Source organism: Meleagris gallopavo, chromosome 14 (assembly GCF_000146605.3).
Source record: "Meleagris gallopavo isolate NT-WF06-2002-E0010 breed Aviagen turkey brand Nicholas breeding stock chromosome 14, Turkey_5.1, whole genome shotgun sequence".
Lineage (NCBI taxonomy): Eukaryota > Metazoa > Chordata > Aves > Galliformes > Phasianidae > Meleagris > Meleagris gallopavo.
Genome location: NC_015024.2, coordinates 8,627,225 through 8,654,587, shown reverse-complemented (window position 1 = coordinate 8,654,587; position 27,363 = coordinate 8,627,225). Strand labels below are relative to the sequence as shown.

Genomic DNA, 27,363 nt, shown 5'->3' with positions numbered 1-27,363 from the left:
CCGGCGCTCGGCATCCCGGGCTGCCGCACCGCAGCGTCTGCCGTCATGGAGCCCCAGCGGCAGAGCCCATGCTTTTAAAAGGTGCTGACGGCTTTCCAGTTGACTTGTGCTAATTACCCAGCTGGCAGCTCGGGGAGGATGAGGAGCACTACGAGGATGCTCTGAGGGCTGGCGCACCTCTCCATGGAGACAGGCTGAGGGAGCTTGGCTTGTTCAGCTGGGAGAAGAGAAGGGTCCGGGGAGCCCTCAGTGCAGCCTTCCAACACTCGAAGGGAGCGTAGAAGCAGGAGTGGGACCGACTTGTGACAGGGCCTGATAGCGATCAGAGGGGGACTGACTTTAAACTACAGGAGGGGAGATGTAGGTTAAATGTTAGGAAGAAATTCTGTACTCACGGCAGCGAGGCACCGGCACCCCATCCCTGCAGGTGCTGAAAGCCTTAGATAGAGCCCTGGGCAGCCTGAGCTGGTGGGGGGCAACCAGCCCACGGCAGGGGGTTGGAACGAGACGATCTTTAAGGCCCCCTCCAACCACACTGCAGGGCTCATCGCGGCCAGACAGGACAGACAGGGCTGTGCTCACACAACTCCAGTTTAAGACATCTTTATTCCTCTGCATGTTACACTCAGTGTTTAAGAAAATACAGCATCCCTTTTGACATTCGTACATTTTTACACAGGAAAAATAGGTTTCTCTATGAGGGCAATTATTAAGCTTCAGACATTCCCAGGCCAAACCTTTCCATTCCTGAGCATGACGGTGCCCAGAGCCCAGGCCTGGGAGCAGAGCTCAGCTGTTGTCTCCTAAAGCCATATATCTGTGCCCAGTGCTTCCAGTTCCAAGCGCCCATAGCTTCTACACAGGGTACTGCAGAGGAAGAGCTGGGGACAGGAGCGACCAGACTGTGCACACGGATACCTAAGGGACCCACGTTAGTGTGTGACTATCTGTAACAGGGATACAGGTTAGTCCTGTTGGCTAGAAACCTAAAGGGGATATAAATAAAGGTTCCCCACTCTCGTGCATGGTCACAAACAGCCACTGGACACCAGGCGCACACTGCCTCATGACAGGAGGGCAGCGAGCAGAGCTACTGCAAAGCTCAAGGCAAGAAACCCACAGGCATTATAAACAGAGCACTGCCCACATGCAGCCCCTTTGCCTGGGGCAGTGCTGCTGCGGAGGCGGCAAGCAGCAGCTGTGGCTGCACAGGGCACTGTTTGTGCCACAGCCACACCAAAGGCTCCTAACAGCAGCACCAAAGGGTCACAGTTCTGGGCTGCTGCAGTGTGCGAGATACTCAGATCTAAATGTCACTACAGAAAGCGGGTTGAACAAAGCAGCTGCTGCACTAAGAGCAGGACCCCAGGCGCAGTGCTGCCCCAAGCGTTAGCTGCAGGCCAGCAGGGAGGGTCAGCCTCACAGGCGAGGCGCTGGGCAGTGAGCCACTGCCTCCCGGGGCAGCGCTGCAGTACATTGGCACGAGCAGCAGAAACAAAACAGATGTTACAAAAGCTTCTTCCAAGCACCAACAGACTCCACTTGGTCACTGCAGGGAGAGATGCACATGGAAAATAAAGTGATGCTCTAAGGCAAAGGCCTTTCACTTCAGGATGTTGGGACACCAGCGTAGCCAAACACACTCCACCTGGCTGCTGAGTCCCTCTGGGCTCTGCCCTTCCTGCTGGCTAAAAGTGCCTCCCGCTCAAGCACTGGGAGCAAACCAAGCACCAGCACCCAGCCTGCTCTGCCCAGCGCTGCCCTCCCTGGAGCACCAGGCCCCGGGGCACCCCGCTGACACTCCTACAGGGCAGATGAACACTGTCCAAACCTTAGGCCTCGTGCAAAGGAGGATAAGGTATGAGCTGTACTGGAAGGGAACAGGGAGAAAGTGTCAACAAGAGACGTCTTTGATCCAAGTGGTTCAAACTCGAGTCCGAGGGGCGGTTAGCTGGTACCAGGGGAGATTTCTGGGAACTCCTTATAGATCTCCAGGATGATCAGTTTGTCCATCTGGCACTGCTGCTCCTCCTCCTCCTCCCCCAGGATGCGCTGCAGGATGCCCTGCAGGTCAGAGAGGCGGTGCTGGTGCTGCAGATACGGCGTGGAGCGGATGATGGCGTGCATCAGAGACAGATACTCCATCCTCAGCTGCCAAGTGGGAGGGGAGAAAAAACAAGGCACAATGAAAAACTCAAAATGAGATAAACAAGAGTGCCAGCCTCCATTATAGCAGGAGCACAGGAGCAGCTGCTGCTGCATGACCAGCCAGAGAGAACTTCAAAGGCATTGCTTTTCTGGAGGACTCATCAGTAGCTATGGAGAACTGTGCTTTTCCCACAGCACCTCAATAACGCTCTTGGTCACTCCCAAACATAAGCACATTCCCCGCCTCTAGCACTAATAAAACACAGGAGATCCTTCCTTCTGCTACTCACAGAAGGTCTCTTTTCCCAAAGGTCCCTGAACAGAAGGGCACAGACCACCAGAGCCTGGCAGACCTTCCTTCAAACACACCTTCCTATTGCCATGTGCCAGGCAGGACAAATCCTCCCTTCTTTCTCAGCCCCTCGGACAGATTTCAGCACTCAGAAATGCTCTGCCTACCCCAGGACTCCACCCCTGTCTGCACCATCAAGCCCCACAGGTGAGGAGAAACACCACTGCTTTGGGACCATGCTCCCCTTCTCAGTGCCCATGGCTTTGTGTGAGCACCTTGTCTCCAGGGGAGAGATCAGCAATCTGCCGCACCAGGATGTCTATCAGGACCATCATGTCTGTGTGGTAGAAGATGCTGGCTGTGTCCTTGCTGGCAAAGATATCCTGCAGGAACTTCAGCACCGAGTGCGGTGGCTGAGGCTGATGCTTGAAGATACAAACTGGATCATCTAGGGGTGAGATAGAGATCGTGTTAAGCCACACATTCCCTGCTGCCACCCACCTCCTTCAGTGCCAACCCCTGCACTGTTCCCCACAGGTTTTGGGGAGAGGGCTGCCCCCACCTCAGCCACTTGCTCCCTGCCCATGGCTAGCTTTTGTGCCAGCAGTCCCTAGTGCTTTGCACAAAGCCGTGTAATCAGGATGGCAGCTCTGCAGGGCACCAAGCTGAGACCAAACTCATTAGCATTAGCATTAATCACTGTTTATGTTTCACCTAACATCTCAGGTGAAAGCTCATTAGCACATTACCTCTCAGTGCCTCCCCTCCTTGCTCAACAGCCACCACTCATTTTCTCCCTGGTTTATTAAGTCTGGTCCAATGACCCCTCTGAAAAGCCCACCAGAGCCTGCATCAGAAATAAGCTTTCACCATGGAGACCAGGCTAGGACTGTTCTGGAAGCAACAAAAGAAACACCTCCAAGTTTAAATTACCCATTTTGTACCCTGTTTTCTATCAAAACATGGCCCTGCAGACCACATAAGGGGCTATGGGTAGTGCAGGAGGTGGGCACAAGAGAAGTATCTTCCTTTGGTTGTGGTCCCCCTATTCCTCAAAGAAAATCCTTTTAGGGAATCTAAATATGGAAAAAGCTAAACAAAGGCTTTTGGACAGGGCCAGATATAGAAGCACTGAAATGCAGGCTGCCCTCAAGCTGGTATAGCGTGGAAACTGATTTGCGATCCCAAAGAGAACTGAAGCCCAAGTAAGGCGAGCTGCAAACATCACAGGGCGAGTTATTTACCAGCTATCAACAAAATAAATCTCAAGCTGCAAAGCCCTCGTGCTCCAGAAGGTATCAGAAAGCACAATAGTGGCATGCAGCGCAGGCAGAAATACCTGGCACTGCTCCGCCTGCAGTGATCTGCAGCTTTCTAACAATCTGCTGTGCACAAGCTCTGTGCGTACAGCGGATTTCACTCCACGCCTGGAGCAGGCAGAAAGCTAACCCTCTGCTGGCCAGTCTGAAATGGGAAGCTTCCCCTGAGCAGCACGTCAGCCTGAGCTGACAGCTTCTCGGCCGCCTGCAGCCCCAGCACCCCCAGCTCTCACCAAGCACCGTTCCCAGGAGCTGCCCCCCCTGCCAGGCAGGTGACAGTGCTGCACTCACCTCCCCTGTTCAGCAGCAACAGCAGCTTCTCCGTGAAAGTCTTGACATTGGAGTGCTTGCTTATTGTCGTCATGATCACGCTGTGCTCTGGAACTAGGGAAGAAACCTGCTCAGCACATCCCTTTGTTTGCTGAAGACAACATAACAAAACAAAAAAGGAAAGCAGCACAGGGCTCCCCCTTCACAGCATCGCTCTGGGGAACTGCAGGGAACCAACTCAGCAGGGCTACCAAAGGTTTCAGGGTTTCAGCCCTGGAGGCACTCAAGGCCAGGCTGGCTGGGGCCCTAAGCAATGGATCTTGTGGTTGGCAGCACTGTCTGTGGCAGGGATTGGAATAAGGAGATCTTTAAGGTACCCTCCAATCTAAGCCTCACTATGAGTCTATGAACGTAACATGTTTTAGCAGAGTTTTTGAATTGACTCTGAACAGCTGCAATGCAGGATAAATGAATCTTGCAGGCAGAGAAATAACAAGTAAATCCACTGATAAGCAACCTGAGCATCATTTAACAGGTTCTTAGCATCAGAGAACAAATCACTGCTCTCAGCTACACCCCAGGTATGCAATGATCCCCCAGAAACACACTGCCTCTCACACATTATTGCCCAATTACTGCATCCAGGAACTCTATGGGTATCTGTGCAAAACTGCAATGAATGAAAGCAGCTGAGACTATACTTAATCAGCATCTGTGCAATCAACTTTCACATGAAATTAGAAACTCTCACACAAATTTTAGTGAAGTACAACTCATAATAAGTAAATTACTAGACATGTCCTGCTGTTTTATCCTCCCCTTTCTCCACAGAGCCACGGATAAGGTCATGAAGCAGAAAAGCAGTAAATAATTAAATACAATTGGAGCAACAGGAGATTTTGCAAACTCACTCATTGTCCAAACTCACTCAGGGTTAACAAGTGGCAGGACCTTGCACTACTTCCTAGTTTTCCAACAACAATCTTTGAAGCTCCCAGTCAGCCCTACAGGGAATGGGCTAAGGCCCTTCTCTGGGGATCACAGGCTTTGTCTATTAAGGAGCTCAGCAGAGGAGGGACAATTAACAATGAGGGAAAGCAGGAGAGAGTGCAGCTCAGGCTAAGGGTAATAATCTCAACTCCAACGTGTGAGCATTGAGTAGGGTTCAAGAAGTGCAGCTGGGTAAGCAGAAGGTTTGTGAAGACCTTCATAAAGCAAAAAGTTTTTTTTCTGGACAGATACCAAGAAATGACCATTGAAGCACGCTTCCTTCCAAATTAGCTGTGCCTACAAGTTAGCCATACATGTGTCCTGTAGCCCAGCAGTTGCTTTGATCCAGCCAGCTTGCATGTATAGACAGAAATCCACTGCACTTCATGGCTGCTGTGCTCTTGAGGGTCAGCTGGTTGGACATGGGCTCTCAGGCTGATTTTCCCTCTAGAGTTTTGTACAGTATTTGAACAGATAAAAGTAGAAACAGTGTGCTGCTGGAGGCTGAGAGAGCTGCACAGGTTATCACAACACCATCAAATCCCAGTGAGATTCCGCATCCCCACTCTTCATCCCCTCACTGGTCCAGACCACTGATGTCCTGCCAAGGCAGACTAGCACCAAACCGACCTGGAATGTGGAGATTGAAGGCCAGAAGGACGTTGATGAATAAGTCAGGGAGTTGGTCAGTGGTGTCTGAGGGCAGCCCATCTTCAATCACATCCAGCAAGAACTGCACAAACTGAGAGTTGAGATGTTCTGCAGAAGGATAAAGACGGCACTTACATCATCAGGAAAGTACACCAAGCAATGAGGGACCACTTGAGCCACTTCTCCATGCTTTTAGGCTTAAAGCCACTACTAGAGTGCCAGTGTTAGCCACCAGGAAATTAACAAATGGCTTTGTGCAAGAGACAAATGGCTCAGAATTACCCACAGTTCACACAAATGCTGAATGTTCATTTCCCACTGGCTTTTTTAAAATTTATTGTTTGAGTAAATAGAATGCCAAATTCCGCTCCAGCTGCTGTTCCAGCACCACTGCCACCAATGAAGGCTTCAGGTAGGAAGAAATTTGTATTCTTGACCACTGGTCTAATCCATCTATTTAAAAAAAAAAAAAGGGTAATCATCCAGATCATTAGTAATAACCCATTTTTCAATTTAGCTATTAGGAAAGCTCAGGAGCTCATGCAAATAAGTCCACCTGCTGGAAATAATTGCCAGGGTTACATGAGGAGAGAAAAGCAGGAGATGTGGAGACTCGCTCCTCAGTCCCTGCTGCACCATCTTATACCGTGTACGTGGTTATTGGAGTGTTAAGGTGAAGCTGCTGAGGAGGTAATTATAAAAATCTTCATTGCATTTCCAGGAAAACTGAATCCAGAGCTTCCCAAGTATTGGAACAAAACACGGCAAGGAAGAAGCGTGCAGAGAGCACTTTCTAGCTGAAGGCTGAAATAAAAGAAAGGGTACAACAGGCAGATCTGGAGCAATATCTGCACTTCCCTCTTGACTGCAATACTCTTAATCATCTCCACTCGCACGAAGAACTTGAAATTCACAGGATTGTGCCACCTTCTTACAAGGGAGAGCAGGGAGAGGCCCCATTATGCAGCTGATGGATTTAGTAGACATTCATGGAGCGATCTGAGTTAGCATCAGAAAGAATGTGTCTGAGGCAAATAAGAGGTGAGTGCTGTAGTGCAAGGCACCAGTACAACAAAACATTTGGACAAGTATGCTGCTGAGCCACAGTGCTGGGCAAACTGCTCCTTCTGCAGCATGGCAGAATGCTTCTGCTCCAAGCCAGATTTGTGCTGCTCTTTCTGAAAACCTGGCATCTCCGCTCTGTGTTTCCACCAGGGAGACTCCAGTGGTGAAAAGCAGACCCTAATCTCACCTTGCTGACATTGAGCGTGCCCCAGGCTGTCCCCACAAAAGCTCCATCCCCAGGTGCCCCACGACCAGCTCTGACACACGCACAGGGCGCTCTTACCATAATGATGGTATGGAAGGGGCTCCCCCATGGAGAATATCATTGCCAGCACCAGGGCAGAGTAGCACATCTTCTGATGATCTGCAAGAGAAACCCAGAGGTTCCGCCACCGATTCTTCTGAGGGTTTGTGCAGCACCTCAGCTGCTAAGCCACATATTTAATACAGACATTGCACGCTGATCGCACTGCTCTTTGTTCCTGTATTTACCAAACTATCAGGGTATTTTCCTGTTTAAGCACACGCCTTTTGCACCATGCATTTCTAAATTAATTTAAAAATAATCACAACCGAATTCTCTTTTTTTTTTTCCTTCCACTTAAGAGGATGTGGGCAAACTCCACGTGAATAATGAAAAACCTCCCCTGCACAGTCCCAGGACACAGCCCGTAGTTATGTAATTACTGAACCCAGAAAAAGCATCCATCTGGCCACCTTGAAGTGCCGCCTGTTCCAACCACCGCCGCCCCCGGAGCGCTGCACCGCTCGTTACCACCTCTGCTCTGCTCCACTTCTGCTATCTCAGCTCTGCCTGGAGGGATGGAAAGTCTCTGGGGAGACCACCAGATCCCTGCTCACAGCTCGGGCCGTGCCTCTGCCCACTGCCCAGGCCACACACACCTCCACCACCAACACGCCCCGCAGCCCGCCGGTCCAACGCCATTTGTGCTGGCAGCAGCTCCATGTGAATATTCCACAGCCGGTGCCTTCCCTGAATCTTAATTAACAGATACACCTCAGTAGATATTTGCAGGCAAACAAAAGTCGCAGGATATGATCTGTGTGATAATAAAATGCAGCCTTTGTCCAGAGTGGTGAGGCTGAAAGAAAAGGTCCCTTCCACGTATGATGCTTCCCTGGTTCCAACTCCCCCTCCAACCCAGAAAGACCTCTCTGTGCACAAATCAATCCATTTCTAAGCACTAGCGAGCTCAATTTGATTTTGACCACTCAAGCTGGTGCCTTCATCATTCCTAATGCTCCTGGAGTTGGCTAAAGGACTTGTAGCAATTGGCAGCTCGCAGATTTACTCTTAGCACAAGGGAAGAAATGCTAGAGAATAATTTCAGCCCAATAACCCTGAGAATCCATCTCCATCAGCAGAGGCTCTATGAACAAAGAGCATGCAGACTTTGTCAAAGCTCCACAAGACGCCTGAGCTTTGAAATAGCAAACACTTCAGTGAAAACGTATCATTTGGGGCCCAGCTAGAGATACTACACATTAACAAGATTACAAGTTTGTGTGAGAGCAGCCTAGACAATGTGGCAGCAAAGAAAGCTGGAAACTGCTGTCTGTTCCTGTTAAACGGAGAGGGAGGACACTGAGCAAGTTAAATCTAATTCATTCTTATCTAAGAAGCTCCCAGCTATAAGGTGGCAGTGATACCAAAGCTCGCTGTAATACAAAAAGGATCTGACAGCAGCAACTGGCACCTGCACAGCCAGAGCTGACAGGCAGAGGTGCTTCCAGGCACCATCACCCAGCCACTGTGGGCTCGTCCCACGTCTGGCTGTGCTGTTTTCCTAACTATTCATTACAAGACCTCTTCACTTCTCCATTCTAGGCACCTGGAGCTGGTTATCAGAGGCAGGGTGAGGCAGAAGGTAGATATAGGGAGCTGCTGTTCCTGTGTTCTTCACAACGCTTTCACAAACAGAACTTTTCTCTTGTTTCATTGCTCCTCACACAACAATGATCTGAGAACCAGAAGCCAGCACTGAACATGTGGCTGTAGCAAACAAAGAGGAAAAGATTAGTCAGACATGGGATGGGGGAGGAGGGTGGTTACACATGTCCCTGCCCCATCTGCCGTGAACTGATGTCCATTCGTGGCAGCTGACTGCAGGCTCCACTGCTACGGATGCTGGATGGGAGGTTGCTGAAAAGAGTCTGAAAGCTGAACTAGGAGCAGATCTGGATTAACTTGGTGCACTCACTCAGCATACACTCTGCAAGTATTTGAAGCACTCCCACTGCAATAAGGCTCAGCAAAGGCTTCATTCCCTGACATGTTTGCATCATCCTGAAAAACAGAGTCATTGCCAGCCAAAGCATGGCTTTTTTTTTTTTGGAAGAGCAGCACCAGTGGCAGCAAGTGAATAAATTGCATTCAGAAAGCTCTCCTGAAGCAGAGGGACTTTAGTGACATCAGACTGGTAGGTGTCACTCAAGTGGCCACGAAGGACAGAAGAGATGTGGCTGTTTGCTCACCAGCCCGTGTTCCCTCAGCACTGGTAGGAGGGCTGCTATTCTGTCTGACAGGGATTTCTCAGCGGCCACCAAAGACCTTGCTTTCCACCTCTAAACACAGCAGGGCAAAGCCAGGGCACAGGGAGCAGACACAGCTGTCTACAACTCAAGTAAAGAGAGCCTGGCAGCTGACTTGCACGTACACTGAGCTGCAACAGGGGAGAAAGTCACAATTACAGAGTGGATTATCCCCGTCTGTTTTCTTTGGAATTGTTCTGGCTAATTCTGCCTCGCTGTGCCTTATTATAAGCTCTTCTAATGCTGATAGATGTGCAGGCCAGCCGCATCAGAGAGAAGTGGCCATCCAGAAGCAATAAGACCCAAGCATCTGGCAGCAGAACTGGCCAGCAGCCAACACGCCTGCCTCAGCCCCAGGGTAAAGCTCCTTCTCATCAAAGGTACCCAGCATCCAGGCACAGAGCTTCAGCCTCGGCTGTTCCTCAGTAACAAGCCAGGAGGGATCCTGCGGAGCTGTGCAGTGGTCCCCAGCGGCTTTGTGCTGGCACCAATTGCTCTGGCCCCCGCCATCCACTGAAGGGATTAGCTACTGCATGGCATGTCATGGATCAGCTGCTATTCCCCAGTTCCTAGTACCAAAATAAGCTCAAGTCGTTCCAGTGCTGAAGGTCGTGTTTTCATGCAAGGCACTGCTTGCCATTTGGCAGTGAGACATGAAGCAGTAAGCACCAGGATGGCAGGAGGGAACTACTGATGCCCTAAGCCACCTCTGAAGGACAGACATGTCTGGGTCAAGGATGGTTACCTCTCTGTAGCCCTGCTGTGAAGGCCAGGAAGACTGCACTCTGCACAGATGGAATGCTTGCAAGTGCCTGCTACAAGCTGAGTGTGAGGAAGGCAGCACTGCATCAGGACATGACTTTGGGAGGCTCCTGTAAGCAAAAGGAAGAGCAGCTTTTAACCCTTTAACTGTACTGCTTGAGTGTTACATCACAGATCTCACTTGAGAAAAATGTAAGGAAAGAAGAGACGTCACAGTTGCAGGTTGGAAATCCAAGGGAACGCAGCAGAGCCACTTTCCACCCACTTCAGCTGGGATGCTTTTGGGTGCCCAAAGCAGAGTCTAATACTTGTTGGGAGATGGTCCGATCCAGCAGAAGTGCCACGTAGACATCAGCAAAGATGTGCAGAAGTCCCCTATGTCAAAACTTGATGCTCTACAGGCAGAGCTAGCTGTGCTGCCTGGAATGACACAGTCCCTGGAAAGCGCCCAGGACAGCAGTGCAGTGACCAGGTGGGGCATGGCAAGCAGCTCTGAGAACCTGGGTCAGCCCACCCCGCCTGCATGAGGGCAGCTTGCAGAACAGAGCAGAAGACTGAAATCAGCTTCAGAGTGGCACAGAAAACCTTTACCTGGAGACAATCTTTATGAATTAGTGACAGATGCATAATAAAGTTTATTTTTGGCAGCACAAAAATCAGGAATAATGTTGTCAGAGATGCACAGTCATAGTTCCAAGTGTTATTTGCTTCTCAGGCAGAAAAGCCTCTGCCTAGAGAAGAGGCTTCTCACGCATACCCAGGAAAAAACACCAACAGTGTGACAGGCTCACTGCATATAATTGATATGCTGCGGTAACACAAAGAGAAAGCTAAGCCAACATAGGCATAATGATCTCAGTCCCTTTCCACACTAACCTAACGTGCATTGTGCTGCCCTCAGTGCTTTTCAGTCACCCCCCACCTATGAAATGCCCACACTGCAAAGCAAATGTGACCACAAAGCCTCCCGGAGCAGGCTTGGCTCCCAACCCACAGCCCTATCCAGGCACCAACTCACCCCCATTGCTCCTGTCCACAGCACAGATGTTCAACACAGGCTGCAGCAGCATGCTGGGGACAGGGACATCTATTATGCACATCCATGGTGGTCTTCTTGGCCATTTACTCGGCTCACAGGCAACGGATGTGACAGTCCCCGTTCTGAGCAGAAATATCCTACAGTCTCATCACCAAATTACACTTCTCCAAGAGTCCACAAAAACCAGCATTATACAGACTGCATCAGGGGACAGGTAGCAAGACCACAAACATTAATATTCATCCAAATGGTCACTCAACAGCTACTGCAACTGTGCACTGCATTTAGAAAAAAACAATGCACTTCCAATATCTGCCTGGGAAGAAGATACTGAACAAATCAAGCCCAAAGGGCAGGAAGGAAGTTCCTGCTAACAACAGGGACAGGTCATCCTAACACAGGGAGAAGGAGCACAAAGTAGGAGGAACATGATGGCAAAGCTTGGGTATGGAAGGCAAAGAGCTAAGGAAAGCAGGGCTGTGGCAGCTCTGCAACTTCATTAACAGCACAACCACCCTTCCTCATACAAAGACAGAGAGGAGGCAATGAGGCAGTTTCCTCTGATGCAACACACATCTCACCTATCACCAAGAAACACCTCCAAGACCTGGTATAGAACGCACAGAAAAATCTGCCAATAAGGGGCTGCAGAGATCTGTAGGTGCCTCCTATCAGCATCACGAAGCCAACTGGAACAGCTCAAAACATGCTTAAGACCTCTCCAAGCAACGACACAGATCACTAGTGGCATGTTCAAGAACTGGAGGGCCTTGCACCACTGGACTGAAACATCCTCTCCCATGCATTCTCCACTTATAGCTGTAATAACCTGAGTAACTCTAAAAACAGGCATCCATGTTCCCAGAGCACAGAGAGCAGTCAAGCAGTGACAGGCCACTACGGCTGCTGTAATCCATCTCATGGGAAGATGTCCCCAGTGAGCCCAGGACAGCAGCCCCAGCTCACCCTGCGTGTGAGTCTGCATGTCCCGCGCCAGCTCCATCGGCAGCACGGAGTTTACAAGCGTGGAGATGATGGCAGCATCCAGGTTGCACATGGCTCCAAAGCACTTCAGCAGCAGCAACCTCAGTGGCACCCTGTGTTCCTGCAACGACAGTGTAATAGATCAAATGACGTCCTGGATGAGGGCTCACTCTAAGGTGAGAGACATACCTGGGAGAAGCTCCTGCTGCTGGGACAGCTGCAGACCCTCCTAGAGTAACAGTAACCCCAGCAGCTCTACTGCCTTTCCAACAGTGTCACAGGAGTCCTTTCCAGATGCCATTCAGAACTGGGCTGGTGCAGGTTGTGGCCTGCTGCCCACTGCTCTCAGATACAGACAGTGCCCAGCGCTGAGCTCTGGGTTCAGACACAGAAATGAAAGCTGAATGCAGCGAGGCTTGTTGTGCTGTAGCTGGGGATTCAGGGGCAGGACGGGGGAAAGCCTCCAACCCCAACAGCATCCTACAACAGTGAGGTCCAGGAAGAAGCAGAATAAAGCAACACTGCACAGGTATTGAAGACAAAACTTCCACTTCTTCCTCTGAATACTGATTTTCTTCCTCGCTCCCAAGGCTTCTACTCACAACCTACTTTCCCAAGCAAAGCTATTTACTAATGCACAGGAATGCATCAATTAAAAGAGGAGCAGTCCCAGCCTGTCAGCTTACCCAACGCATCCTCAGAAATTCTTCCCCTATATATTGTAGATGCTGATTCTGTTCCTTAATGGAGCTATCAAAAGCAGCAAGCTTTACCCTTCACACTGCTAGCTACTGCTTCAGAGTCTGTAGCATTCTCTGCTCTTCCATACAGCTTGTATGAATAATGTGGCATTTCCCAGCACTCAAAAGAGGTATGCAACAACTCTATTGCGTTCACAGAACTGCCCTACCCAGGGGGAACATGTAACATACATTCATCACATAAACTTGCTCTTTTGCAACTTCAGGGAAATGTCAAAAAGAAGAGAAATGCAACTCATGCTGCCACCTTACCATCTGATAATATGCCACGAGGGACAGGATAGATTCAAATTCATTCTTCTTGCACATTTTCTTGCAAACTTCTGGGTCTGCATCTGTCTGGAAGCAGGAATGGACAGGTCAGCCTAGTGTTCAATGATAGCAGTAAGGCGGCTGCTGCAGAGAGCTCCAGGGAGGCCAGCTGCTTGTTGGCTTCAGCAGCCACAGCCTAACCATCTCTCAAAGAAACTGAATGCAGAACAGAAACAGCTCAAGAACTGCCACAATGGAGATTTCTGCACCAAAGCTTTGCCATACAGCATGTCTTAGGCTGAAAGCATCTCAAAACCCATGACCTGAGCAGTATCTCAGTGCAAGTATCTTACGTACAGCAGCTCCAGTTTTCCCATAGGGAGAAGTATTGTATCTCCCACTCAGAACCCCACTAAATCAGGAGGAAGTGCACCAATCCACCCCTTCCTTGCCCTGCGGGCCTCACAGCAAGAAGAGAGGTCATGTGTTGAGTTAAAGAGACAACGGCATTTACTCCATAAAAAATAAATCAGTTCTGCTCATGTTAGAACTGATGAAGAGTACTAAACAGGTGCTATAAGAAAGATGGTGATGGCACCTGTAGCAGAGAGCACGTGACTGCACCAGATGACAGCTCCCATGCCATTGTGTTCCCTGTACAGACAGACTTGTACATGCTTGAGAGTGCTGGGACAGTATTTCTCACCGCCACAACGTACTTCTCATACATACAAATATGCTGAGATGTTTTGTACCTGCTCAGAAGTGAGGTTTTCTATTCTCCTGTAATAGGGAAATAACAGCCACTGTAAATAACAGTTCCGTAATTCCTTAAGAGCTTTGTAAAGTGGAGCAGAAGGATCACACAGACTTTCCACAAACAGTAAGGGATATACAGGAAACCTCCACTCTCTGACACAGCAAGTCTGAAGGCAACACAAGGACAGAGGCAGCCAAATAAAAGGAGCTTCACCAGTGCTGGAGTGCTGTGCCATGCCTACAGCAGAGGAGTTGGCTCACCAGGATGCGAAGCAGCTCCTCCAGGTAGCAGCAGATAACATTCTCATCCTCGTAGAGCGCCCAGCTGCGCTGCTGAGCATCATCCTTGTGCCGGGCCAGGTCTGCAAAGATCACCTCCAACCGCTGCTCGTCGTGACAGATCTGTCCTGAGGGCAGCCCCGAGCTCAGGTCCTGCAGGACAGCAGAACAGTGGTTACTGGGGTCCTGGCAACTGGCTGTTGCTCCATGTAGGTCTTTGACTGAGGAGTGCAGCTGACCTCATTCAGTCAAGAGCTGGCAGCAAAGACACAGCCATTATTTCAGCTTTCGTACTTGTTGGGTCTCTACTCCCCCTCCTTTCCTTGCACAGCTAGTGCAGTGAATGAATCAAATTGGACTCCTGCCCTCAAAAATAGGTGCCAGGACTGGTGCACAGTCAAAGTCTTTAAATCCAAGCTGTCACCACCCTGCTGGAGCTCTGGCTGGCTTCTGAGAATGCTAAGGAACCCAAGAAGCCTCACTCAAACAAGCTGCACCCCTTTTTGCTTACAGCCTGCCATTACCTAAAGCCAAGCCAGTCACACCAAGGCTCCCAAAGCCATGGGAACAAGACTTGTACCCAAGTCTTTTCTGGATCATGGAATTGTAGCACTGACACAGGGCAGCACAACCAGGGCACCAGTGGCACAGCCACACTGTGCCAAGCAAAGGAGTGTGCACCTTCTGCATGCTGGGAATCCCACGGCCAGAAGGGGAGAACGGCTCTGAGTTTATTAACTGCAACGTTTAATCTGCTTTATTAGAGCCAGGATTGCTAGTAATTTGCTTTGTGGTATTTGGGGTGTGAACTAATTAAGACCTTGATTCAGTGGTTCAATTATATAATTAAAGAAGCGTTCTTATTGGGGCTGCTCATTACATAACGTTTGCCGAGCAGATAACGAAGGAAGGAAGGAGCAGTTCAGTTTTAACAGCAGAGCCTGCCTGCGTGATGCCATGGGAAGCTGTGGATGGCTTCCCAAGCAGGGAGCTGCAAGGCTGGGGCTCGGACAGCATGAGGGCTGTTCCTCCAGCAATTAGCACACAGAGGATCCGTCAAAGCACTAATGCATTCCTCCTCCTTCTGCACTCACGTTTCTTTCAATATCTCACTAAGGGGTACAGCCAAATGAGTCTGCTCTGAGAGTGCTCACTCTGCTGACTGCCATTATCCCGGACAAGCAAAGGGACAAAGGCTCCCTTGGAGGAAAGACAAACCCCAGAGAAGCATCTGTGGCTTGTCAAAGCCATTCCTCCTTTCAGCACAGCCAAACGCAAGAACAACGTGGAAGAGAAGGTGTGATGCTGTCCCAGCAGAAGGCCCTTCTCTCCCTCCTAAAAGCCCACTTTTAGGCAGGCACCTGGCAGATGAGCAGCAGTGTGAATAAAAAAGAAACGGCACGGCACTTCCACCTTCACAGCGCTCTGGGAATAAGAGCAAGGTAATGGATTCTGGGATTGATTCAGTAAACCAGTGATCTGACTTCAAATTAAGACTGGAACGGGAGCAGGAAGGACACAACTAATTAAAGACTGCAGTTGAGGTTGAAACAGGTGTAATAGCTGCTATAACCGGAGCAAAGTTTTAATCAAGGGCGATATCTCACTTATGGAGAAAAAAAAAAAGAAAAAAGAAAAAAAACAACCTTGAAAAAATGTGCAGAAGAAGCAACAACCACGTATTTGCACAGATTGGAGTGTAGGGGGATTTCAGAAGTTACAAATTAAAGACAAAATGCCCTTGACCTAGAACAGACAACTCAGCAACAATCCTGCATGGGAACCCCTGAGACGATGGAATGATTTGGTATAACGAACAACACCAAGTCTGCAATAATAACCTGTATCATCACATGATGCTCGTGAAGCCAACCACTTGCAATGACACTCAGCAGCCCCTGGAACTGGCAGAGCTGGTCTCCAACACCAGTAGGAACACCAGAGCCTGGTGCCAGGTGCGGTGCTATCGGCAGCATGACAAAATGACTCCTGTGGAATTATGCTTACTGTATCCTGAGAACAGGTGTTATAGATAAAAATAATATCCCATCCTTGTCCAAGATCCTAATAACAGAAATCAGAACCCCTCTGAAAGGAATCAGAGCTGGAACATTTGCTTGAAACAGCTCAAAATTTTTGCTGAATCACACACTGACACTGCATTGTTACTGAAGAGGGAAGCAATTAACCATTGGGTCATGGCCACAAATTGAGAATTGATGATTGCTCACAGGACACTACTCAATGAGACGTTTAAGTAGATTATGATTTCATCTAGAATTTGAATGCCATAGTTTTCATATTCAAATGCCTCGGAAAGGTTTGTTATAATTGTGCCATTAGCGACGGAACTCAATCTCAGATGTCGATATGAAATGCACACCTTGGGGCTGTGTTTAACAAGTGGGAGCTGAAATTTATTATCTCTCCAACTAAGGCAGAGGGCCACCCAGATGCACTCTGCTATTTTAACAACTGCTGCACGAAGCATTCCTTTATTTCCCCCCCTTGTGTGCCTGTAACAGAGGAAGGAGGAGCATGTGATCGTTTGGTACAAGGTTTAGAACAAAGTCACGATAATCCTCCTCCTCCAGTGGATGAAAACAACGCTCTACTCTTTGGTGGTTGTAAAGAAAAAGCAGCAAATAGAGCTGAGGAGTGCACTGTAGAATGACAGAACATCCTTGTGGAAAAGCAGTTCTCTTCGTTTTGAGGAAGGACCAAGCCAAGCAATGGAGGCTTTGGGCACTTCACAGTCAGGAGAGAAAAAACACCTGCAGGTGTACAGTCTGCATTGGCACTTATGCAGAGTATACATAGCATAGTATTAGAAAAATAAGTTTATACAATGCCTTACTTTACAAGGTGCTTTTACTAAGTGCCACATACTGCTAAGGCTCCATTTTCTATAGCTTCTATTTGCAGCACTCGAAACAGAAAACACCTCTTGAAAAAGTCACTATTGATTTCTGTCTGATTTTACGCCACCACAATGGCTCTCCATGAGCTTTCACAACACGTGGTCAATGCCATCAGGGAAAAAAGAAGCAAGGAGAGTAAGCCTGCTGATTTGTTGCAGTCTCAATCCATCTTTTTGCCACAGCCATGAGCTGGAGTAGTTCCTCTTCCCCTTCGTGCTTCTGCTCAGGTGGTGCTAATTCATTCTACACACTCAACATCCTCTCTAGGTTTTTCCCCATTCTTTGATGGCAAGCTCCTTGCCCTTTTATTTATTTATTTTTTAAAATCTCTCTTGAGTTCTCTAATACCTCTTTGCATCCCTTACTAGATGATCTTAGTGCTCTTTCCAACCTTAACGACTGTGTGAGGTATGGTGGTGATGCTTAGTGGTCTTTCCAACAGTAATGATTCTATGATTCATTCAACCTTTTATGGATTACAACAGCCCTCAATCTCCCCTGCTAGTTGTTTACCCCCAGCCAGCACCTTCCCTTTGGCATCTTCCTGCACTTCCCACTCCAAACATCAGGAGAGAACTTGTGTTGTGCTCCCTGCATTACCCCGGCTCTTGGCACCAGCCAGCCTATAGAGCCCTGCATGCGTTACCTTACTCTCCACAACGGAGATGAGGATCTGCTCCATGATGCCGCTGGTTGCCGGGACCAAGGTCTGGATGTGGCCGATGACCACACCGATGGCCACGCGTGACAGCTCATAGCTGAGGTGAGTGTTCCTGCGGACCAACTCGATCAATTCGGCACCTATGGTCTTGGGAACAGATGCCACCAGCCCGCTGGGTTCCGGTGGTACTGGCTCCGCCATGGCAGCCTTCTTATCTTCGAGACAGAGAGAGCTGAACGCTTCCAGGTTTGTGGGGGCCGCCGGGGCAGCTTTCTTGCCCTGCAGAGTCTTCTCCCCATCTGCAGCGTGGGACCTTGAGGCCCCCGCTTCGGATGGCGGTGCTGGGGCAGCCCGTTTGGCCTGAGGAGATTTGCTGGCCCCATTCTTTGGGGAAGACGTGTAGCGGGAGTGGGCCGCGGGGCCGGTGTCCAGGTTACGTGTGATGGTGGTGTGCACACTGCGGCTGGGGACGGGAGGAGGTGTGGTGGCAGGGCTGGAGGCCGCCGTGGGCAGAGCGGTGTCTGAGGCGGAGGAAGGGGTGTACAGGGTGTCCAGGGACGTGGTGCTCACGGAGGAGGCGCTGGAAGCTGACCCAGGGATAATTTCAACGGCATCTGAAAGGGAACAATTAAAACGCCTTAGCAACAGCATCAAAGGGAAAAAGAACAAACAAATTGCTACAGCGCAGTCCATTAAAAGGCTCATTGTGCATGCACCAGAGCAGCTTAACTCCTCTTCCTGCCTCACTTATCTCAAAGCAAAATTGTACCGAGTTCCCTCCGGAGCATTCCCACACAATCACCTCTTTAGAAGGGGGAAAACTGCTCTATTGAGATGAATATCCTTCAAAGGGCTTAGTGTTTCACACGGGGATGGGAAGGAGGAAGAAACAGGACTAAGGGACAGAAGAAGCCTTTTCCCCATGGCACAGCAAGGGCCTTTTTCCTGCGCTCAGGATATGAGCCATCACTTTGAATACCGGTGCCTGCAGGATGCGTGCTGGCACAGGCAGCTGTCAGCATCTCCCTCCTGCCCAGACCTCTCCCTGTGGCACTGACTGCACACCGCAGCCAGCACCGACAGGAGGGAAATATTTGGCTGACACACATCTGTAGTTCCTCCTTCTCAGCACTCCTGAGCATTTGCTCACAACCCCACAGCCCCACTGGCACATGCTCCTATCACAAGCCACTGCAATTTCTGCTCTAATACATACTTGTACCGAACTATGCCCAGTATCTTCTAGAGGCAGAAACATAACTGAGCCCTTCCCTGACTGTGAAAATCGACGTTTACTTGGGCAGACATTGAGATGTCTTCAGCTAGAGCTTGGAGAGAACAGCTGATGGTGGCTCTGGTGGAGCACACATCACAAGGAGCTCAGCTCTCAGGGAAGGCAGCTTCACGCTGCACAAGTATTCCTGCAGCCTTGCAGGATCTGGCTGGGATTTGTTGGTAGGTTTTTTGTTTGTTTTTGATACAACTGTTTGTCCCCAGGAAGCTTCCCTTGCCTTTGAGCTACACATCCTTCCCCAGCACCAAGTGAGTGATTGGCAGGACACCTACTATGTGTCTCCCACTGAGCAATCCATCCTACAGAAAGCCCCAATTCCCTGCAGCTCCTAGCACCTCCCCTTTGTTTCTGGAGGCCACTGGGAGGAGGGCTCCTTCTCACAGCAAGCACAAACTATGCAGAGAAGCCTCCTCCCTCCCATGGGGATTTAGCATCCCTCTTTTTCCTTCCTCTTCACCCATGTTTCATTAAATCAAAATAATGAGTTCAAGGGAACTGACCTTTGTGAATTTCCACTACCACAGTGAAAATGACTCTGTACCATTCAGGGAGCCGGTGCCAGCCCCAGGTTTCCATCAAGTGCTCACAACTCAACAGATCCTCCCTAATTTTCCACAGGGGAACATGGGTGAGCTTGACATGGGTCTTGTATCATCGACCACGTCTCCATCAGAGCACAGGAGAGCAGGTGGGCAGGTTGGCAGCAAGTCAGCAACATGACTGCTTGTTTCCCCTCCAGTTCCTCTGTGCTGAGGGTGGAAAAGTTCCTGCACGGGCCCCGTGGTCCTGCTCTGCTCAGAGGCCCTGTAGGCAGGGTACACACAGCTGTGCCCTTGGCATTATTTCTTCTTCATACAGAGATCAACTGATTCGGTGGAAATCTCATCTGACCACTGTACAAGAAAGTGCACGATGGACTGGGAGCCAAAAACAGACCCGGGCCTGTCCCAGGAGCACTGCCAGTGAGCTCCCCCTGGTGAAGCAGTGCACTTAGCACAGCCCTGATAAAGTCCCTTTGCCTTTCTGGGAGAGCTCTAAGGTGCTGCAGGAGGGACGCAGCCCCACTGCTCCTGTGTTGGCCAAGCGAGCAAGGCCAGCAGGCAGCAAAGCCTTGCGCTGCATTTCCAGGCAGGAGGATGCCAGCCATACCTGGATGGCTGTGGCAGGGCCCTTGCAGTGGCAGGACCACAAAGGTTTCTCACCCCAAAAGTCACCCTTACTTTTCAGGGGTGCGGCCATCTGTGCGTTCTTGCGTTTCTCTGGAGGTGGGGGAGTGATGGGAGCTGCACGTCGGGGCTGCGGCGGGATCTGCAAGGAGACATTTCACAGCAATCAAAGGAGGCAGGCAATAAAGACATTCCGTTATGAAACCTTCTTCCTTGCGTGCGTAAATCTGCCCTTACATCTCTCTCACCGCTCTGGGAAGTTTTCTCAGGAGGACGGATTATTAATAGGCAGCTTCCTAGAAGAACAAAGCAGGACTCACACCCGCTCCATCCCCTCCCTGTGACAGGAGGAGCAGCCCTTGTTTAATTGCTGCGTTCAGCAGCACACAGCACATGTCGTGTAGACCTGTCAAGCATTTACTCCTCCTTTCTTCCCAGCGCAATCCCACACACTCACTATGGCTTTACATTACTCTCAATAGCTCCACAGAGGCTGCAAACGGAGCGTGTATTTAGGCACTCTTCTGGAGAGATCCATTACATCAGCCACAAATACCCTAGCAGCAAGACAAAGCCAATGTGTAAATGCCTCTTCCACACTCTCATCGCTATTCCTGCTCATGCAGGAGGGAAAAAATAGGGTAGACCCTCTGTGCAATTCTACATGACCTATAGCAAAATCCATACGGGGACTAAGGAGCACAATGCATCAATATCCCAATGCGCCGGGTCAGGAGACACGGTTCTGGGGTCTCGTGGGACTGCTGTGTTTCAGCAGCTGGCTGCCTGCAATGTGCCCCTGTGTTTATGGGGTACTACAGTTGCTGCCTGCAACAAAACCATTCGGCTCTGAATGGAAAGAGGAAGGAGGTGATGGCTGAACATCTCCGACAGCCCAGGCTGGGACCAGCTGGAATCTGCTACAGAGGCACTTGTACCACCACACTGTTGATTTTCTAGGTTTCTCTAGGAAGAGAAGTTTTCCTGTGAACTGGGCAGAGAGCAGTGTGACACAGCCCAGGTACACAGGGCAGTGCTGCCCAACCCACAGCAAATAGAGACCGAGTCCTAAGAAGTCTCTACTTTGAATGGCTCCAGTACAACAAGGAGAAAAAGTGTACTTAGTGTCACACAGCAGGTCACTTCTTTCCAAGAGCCTTTAGCCCACTGAGTACAATGAGGTACTGCTGCAAACCCCCAGGCTGAGCCCTGCTGTTATTGTCAATCCATCCCCCATCCTTATCTGCATGAAATGCTACGTGATACGTGCATCCAGAACTGGCTGGAATCCACAAAGTAGGTGCCTGCCCTTTAAAAGTGACCCACACTGGTCCAAAAGGAGCGTGCACAGCTGCAAGCACCAAAGCAGATGAGGAGGGACTGAACAATGCAAGGCCAGAGGGCTGCTCCAACACGCGGCACGCTCAGCTGTGCTAAAGGCAAAGCAGCAGATAACAACCCGGGTTGGGGCTGCTTGGCATGGCACAGCCACAATTACAGGAGCAGTGGATTTAGCAGGCAGGCGTGGAGTTCAGAGCAGCAGCGTGACATTATTTGGAGGCTGCTAGGGCTGGGACATTCTGGAGTATTTCCAGGACTTCAATCTCCTTTCCAAATTTACCACACGAGTTTAACACAACCATTGCAGATTCATGTCTAAATTAATAGATGCAGAACTAATGTTAGTGCAGAGCCCCGCATAGCCTCACGCAGGCGGCTCTCCAGCCCTGTGAGTTCAGCCCCAGAGGCTGTGGGTGGAATGTGAAGCATTAAATGCATTTCACCACCAGACACGGGGGTGACAGATGACCATACCCTCTCTGGTCCCGTGCTCCAGAGTGGGTTTGAGCAGAGGGTGGGCGGCATCAAAACCCCAAGGGAAGGAGGAGAGAATGGAGGAAGCATCTCCCATCCCGTGCTGCTGTGGAGAAGGAACAGAGACTCAGCATGGTGCCACCTCCATGCATTTCAGCCAGTTCAGCCTCCAGGGAACAAAGCTACCGAGAAGAAATTTGCACTTCAAATTCTGTTCATGATTTCATATGCAAACATAAAATGCACCCAGTGAAAAATACGCCCTGACTTCTGCTTTTCTGGAGTTGCTGAGAAAATTTAATTTTCAGCAGGACTGTCAGACAGCTGCATAACCAGATATAGTGAAAGAAAGCAGTGATGTTTCCTTCATTTCCTATTTCTAAAGCATACAGGAAACTCCTCCGCTGAGCAGCTATAACCTCAACAAGCCCTTTCAGCACAGGGCTAAGCTGGAATCTTTTTGGCTGCATCCTCGGCGCCATCAGACAGAAACAGCTCTGTTAGCCAATGGGTCCATCCTGCTCCTTTTTGGCAAGCAACCAAAGCACAGACCAGATAGAGATGGGAAATCAGTGTGGTGAATGGACCTTCAGGTGCTCCATTTCCTAAGCTTATAACGTGAAGCCTTGAGAACGGAGCTGGTTTGGCTGCCCAGAGAAGAAAACTAACGCTAAGAAAAATGGAGTTTGTAGGGATTTGCCACATTCCACACAAGCTGGAGCTACCTTTGCACTCTGGGAACTTGCAATTCTTTACGTACAGAAGCAGCTTCATGTGCTGCAGTGACAGTCTATCAGTGCCTTATAAGCACTGCCTATCTCAGATAATGTTGTGGAGATGAAGACAAACTACAGCGTACATGCTCATCTATAGGAGAAAAAAATCACTGTGCTCAGCCCTGCTTAGCCTTTAGCCCTAAAACACAGCTGTATCCACACGGCATAATCGGCCACATCACTCTCCCTGAACAACTGCTGCATCTGTCCTTGTCCTTGGCCACTCCGCTGAAGCCTCACCGACGCCACGCAGTAACCTTGGAATTGTGTAACACTTATGGCAGTTTGCTTTTTTACATATAAATCATATTCCCCGCATCCTGCCTTCAATTTATCATGACAAGAAGCATTCAGACAAAGCAGGATCTTTGTTTCTTCGTGATTTAAGCAGTAAACATTGGCACACAGCAGATAAACACTTAAGAACCAAAGATATCACAGTGCAGATTTAAGAGGGAAACAAAGCAGTGCTGAGTATGTGGAGGAAGCTCTGCAGCTCACATCAGTGCTGTTTTGAACCACAGAATCATAGTCTGGCTTGGGTTGAAAAGGACCACAATGATTATTTCGTTTCAACCCCCTGCTAAGTGCAGGTCGCCAGCCAGCAGACCAGGCTGCCCAGAGCCACATCCAGCCTGGCCTTGAGTGCCTCCAGGGGTGAGGCATCCACAGCCTCCTTGGGCAACCTGCTCCAGTGCCTCACCACCCTCTGTGTGAAAAGCTTCCTCCTAATATCCACCCTAAACCTCCCAATGTCTCAGTTTAAAACTATCCCCCCTTATTCCCCTTGTTTTGCAAAAAGTTCTCTGGGGAGCTTGCAACTCCTTCAGAAAGTCCTCAGGAAACAGTCACTCAGTCTAGAGCAGAGCCTGCACTGTAAGGCCTTGGACCCTCAAAGAGCCCAAAAGTCATCACGAGAGTGAACAACAGAGGGACAGTTCCAGACTTCATGGACAGTTGACTGCACCCAGGGATGCGGTGCCATAGCAAGCAACACAACACTTGCTCTGGGACTTCAGCTATAAAGGCATCTTGTTAAAACAAGCCAAGCAGCATTATCCCACCGAAGGAGGAACGCAGAGGCGCCCAGCTGCCATTACCTGATAGGGGCCCTCATCCTCCTCCTCGAACTCGGTGTTTGGCAGGCTGTGGTGCCGCTCGTACCCCGTCCGGCACACGCCGTTGGGCTGCCGCGCCGCGTCCAGGTGGTGGTCGCTGGAGGACTGAGTCATCACCATCCCCTGAGGGGTGGGAGAGTGGCTTTTGCGGGACACGGTCTCCTTCCGGTGATGGATCAGCTTTCTGAAAAGGAACGATGACATCAGGAAGAGCACGGCTTAAGGAAGGGGCTGACATGATATATTGCTTTGGGGTTACGTGTACTGGAATAGGTTATATTACTCCGAACGCCGATGCCAGTTTCATTAACAACTAAGGAAGCACTTCTAGGAGAGGAAGGAAGAGGCTTTGCAAGAAGCCCATGATTTATTCATCGCTTCATGGGAGAAAAATGGCTCTTCCTCAAGGGAGAGTCACATATTGCACTGCAAGCTTCAGAAATTGCCTGCACTTTAGAATCACTGTTCAGCTGAGATTAAACCAGCGTGCCTCTGTGCAGAGGGCGAGGTGTCAGAGGAGGAAAAAAATAAAATTCTCCTCACAAGCAATTATTTGAGAATGCTGTAGGGGCCCTGTGCCACACAGCCAACCACCGCTACAATTCCTGGCTGGCAGAGAGGAGAAAAGAGCCAGAGAGGTTCTGGATTTCTCCTCTAAGCCTACAGCTTCTTCTTCCTTTATATACACCAAGGGTGTGAGGACCGGAGCACCACTATACTTCATGTGGTGGACTGGAGCCCCAGCAGCTATCAGCAAAAGCACTGGAAAGCTCTCTGGGCGCAGCACTTTGCAGCAGGGGGACTCACATTGGTGATGGCCATATCTCTACTCCCAGGCACAGCCCATGCCCTCCTGTCACACCGCCCACTCCCCACCAGCACCGTCCCACTCACTGCAGGACATCCCTCTGCTCCAGGTTGTATTTCCCTCCGTTCTTCATGGCAGCATTGTGCACAGCCTCGATGGCACGGTCGATGGATTGGAGGACCACATCCTGCTCCAGCACCTGAGAAATGCAACATTTCACCTGTCAGCCTATTGCTTCAGCTGTGACTTGAACTTACGTCCTGCTGGAGCTTACAGCAGGATGGATGGCAGTGCAACTCAGCTCCTGCTGCTCCTGCTGCTCTCACCACCCTGAGCCAGGGCAGGCACAGAGCCACAAATGTCACAGCCCTAAAGCCTGGTGCCCTTCAGAGTCATTTTGCTCCATGTTTGCATTTTTGCTCGTTTTCTTCCTGCTGCTTGTTTTGCAACTTGATGGCTTTTCCAAATCCCCACACCCAAACTGTCATAGCAACACTTAATCCTCCTACCAGCCAGCTCGGCTGAGATACACGCCAGCCTTGAAACAAGACATACCCAACACACAGCAGGAAGCTGGGAAGAGCTGTGGTGAAGGGGCATGGGAAGAAGGAGGTTTCCACACCTGGGACTCCTGCAATCTCATCAAGGATGCACCTGAATCAGCCTTTCAGGGACTGCAGAGCAGCAGAATGCAGCCCCTCCCTGTCAGGGCGAGGAGAGCTGCCCCCCCAGCACCAGAGTGCAACATTCTGATAACCTGCAATGTATTATTTATTCCCCAATTAATTACTAAGCCAAAGGTGAATTAACAACAACTGCAGACGGTGAGAAAGAAATGCACACAAGGTGGGGATGGGAGCCCTCTGCAATTCTCAGCTTTGAGAATGAAAAATACAGGAAGCATTTTGGTTGGTTTGTTTTCCTAAGAAAGATCAAGAAAAGAGAAAGCAACAGGGGAAAACTTCAGAAAATAAAAGCAAGTCTGTTAAAATACGCCTACCAAAGTCACAAAGGTATCAGATCAAGGCCAAACCCAACACTTAGAATGCAGCTGTATGACTTCATTGGAAAGAAAGGCCACGTTCCTGCAACCACAGAACAGCTTGGGTTGGAAAGGACCTTAAAACCCACCCAGCTCCAAGCCCATGCTGTGGACTGGTTGCTCCCCACCAGCTCAGGCTGCCCAGGGCTCCACCCAACCTGGCCTTGAGCACAGCCAGGGATGGGGCACCACAGCTCTCTGGTAAGGACGTTATTCCACCTTTCACACTGCCGTGCCCATGGTCTGTGTGAGCCCTGCTCCCCATCCCTGCCTGCGTGCAGGCACTGCTTGCCACGCCATAGCTCTGCCGTCCCACTGCACCCACAGGCACTGCTGCCTTTCTACACAGCACGGCATTCTTACACCGACAGAACAGCACTGTGACAACCAGCTTTTTGCTGCCACGCTCTTCCCTGTGCTTTCCCACCCAACCCTCTATTAACACAGCCCTGGCAGAGGGGCTCGAATCAAAGCACAGCATTAACTTGCTGCTCGCTGAGCTGTGCAGATGGCAGATCCTCAGCTCAGTCACAGCTGAGACACGGGGCACCCACAGCCCTGCAGAAGAGCTGCCCGCCAGGCAGCCCTTACATCTCAATTAGATCCCAGAATATCAGAAAGAAAACCAAATTTCTCCCTTCATAGCCCAGCAGAGGAGAATTACAGAAGCATCAATAAATCATTATTTCCTCTCTCCTTGCTAATAACATGAGCAAACAGAGGACCTCCTCGGGGCCACCTGCCGATTTCCTTCTGTCCCACGTGGCACCTCCCTCACTGCCTGGATTTCTCCTCAGATACCACCTCGTGTTGTTTAAATGCAGTCACACAGAAAAGCTTGCCCAGTAGCCCAGAATAATCACACCTTTCCGAAAGGCATTTTCCAGACAAACAGGTTGACAGCTGCACCAGCGCAGACAGGCTGAGCTGCCCCATGTGTGCAAAACCCCACACCTGTGAGAGCAGCCCACGAATGCAGAGCAGGCTGAGCCAGGGAACACGGCAGCACCGCCATGTCACGCTCTCACAACACCACGGCAGAGGACAGACAAAGTTTTGTCTCTGGTGACGGCTCTGTTTTCACGCAGCTGCACTGACACGGCTGGGACTGGGGTGCGATCCTGCTGGCGCACGCAGGCACAGACTGGCTCTTTGTTGCTCACACCAGAGACCAACACCACCTCTGAGGTCACATGCAGCCTGTCCCCAGTCACCGCCCGGCCGTCTGCACGCTGTAATCCTTCCAGATTTAAATGATGGCTGCAGTGATTTACAAAAAGCCAGCTGGCCTTTGTTCTACAGCTCCATGGCACAGCGATGTACAGATAAGACCTTCCCCTCCCGAACCACGCAGCTCATACAGAAATAACACAACTCAGCCCTTTTGGTTTGCTTTTGGAAATTCAGATGCTTTCTCTTCCCCTTTTTTGCAGCCCCAATCAGAACATTTCAGTCCCGAGGTTGTCAGCCCAGAGACAGGCATTCACTTACTCCTCTCGGTACAAAGAAACTATGCCTGGCAGCACTTAAACACGCACCATAAAAATGCATTAGGAACAACGGGCAACTGCTCTGGCTGCCGAGTAAATAGGATGAGCAATGCCCCTAACCAACCTGCAGCATCTCTGCCGAGCAGCG

At 50.1% G+C, this 27,363-nt stretch overlaps 1 protein-coding gene across 1 annotated transcript; it reads right to left on the bottom strand.

The window, feature by feature from the left end:
- Positions 1–587: 587 nt before the first annotated feature.
- Positions 588–27,363, bottom strand: NCKIPSD (NCK interacting protein with SH3 domain). Its single transcript, XM_019620097.1, has 13 exons — positions 27,340–27,363; positions 24,770–24,882; positions 23,858–24,059; positions 20,221–20,308; positions 17,692–18,320; positions 14,107–14,277; positions 13,087–13,173; positions 12,056–12,194; positions 7,019–7,099; positions 5,650–5,778; positions 4,051–4,143; positions 2,716–2,888; positions 588–2,151 (listed from the first exon to the last, which is right to left on the bottom strand). The coding sequence occupies exons 1-13, from the start codon at positions 27,346–27,348 to the stop codon at positions 1,948–1,950; spliced, it is 2,118 nt and encodes a 705-aa protein (XP_019475642.1). The 5' UTR covers positions 27,349–27,363; the 3' UTR covers positions 588–1,947.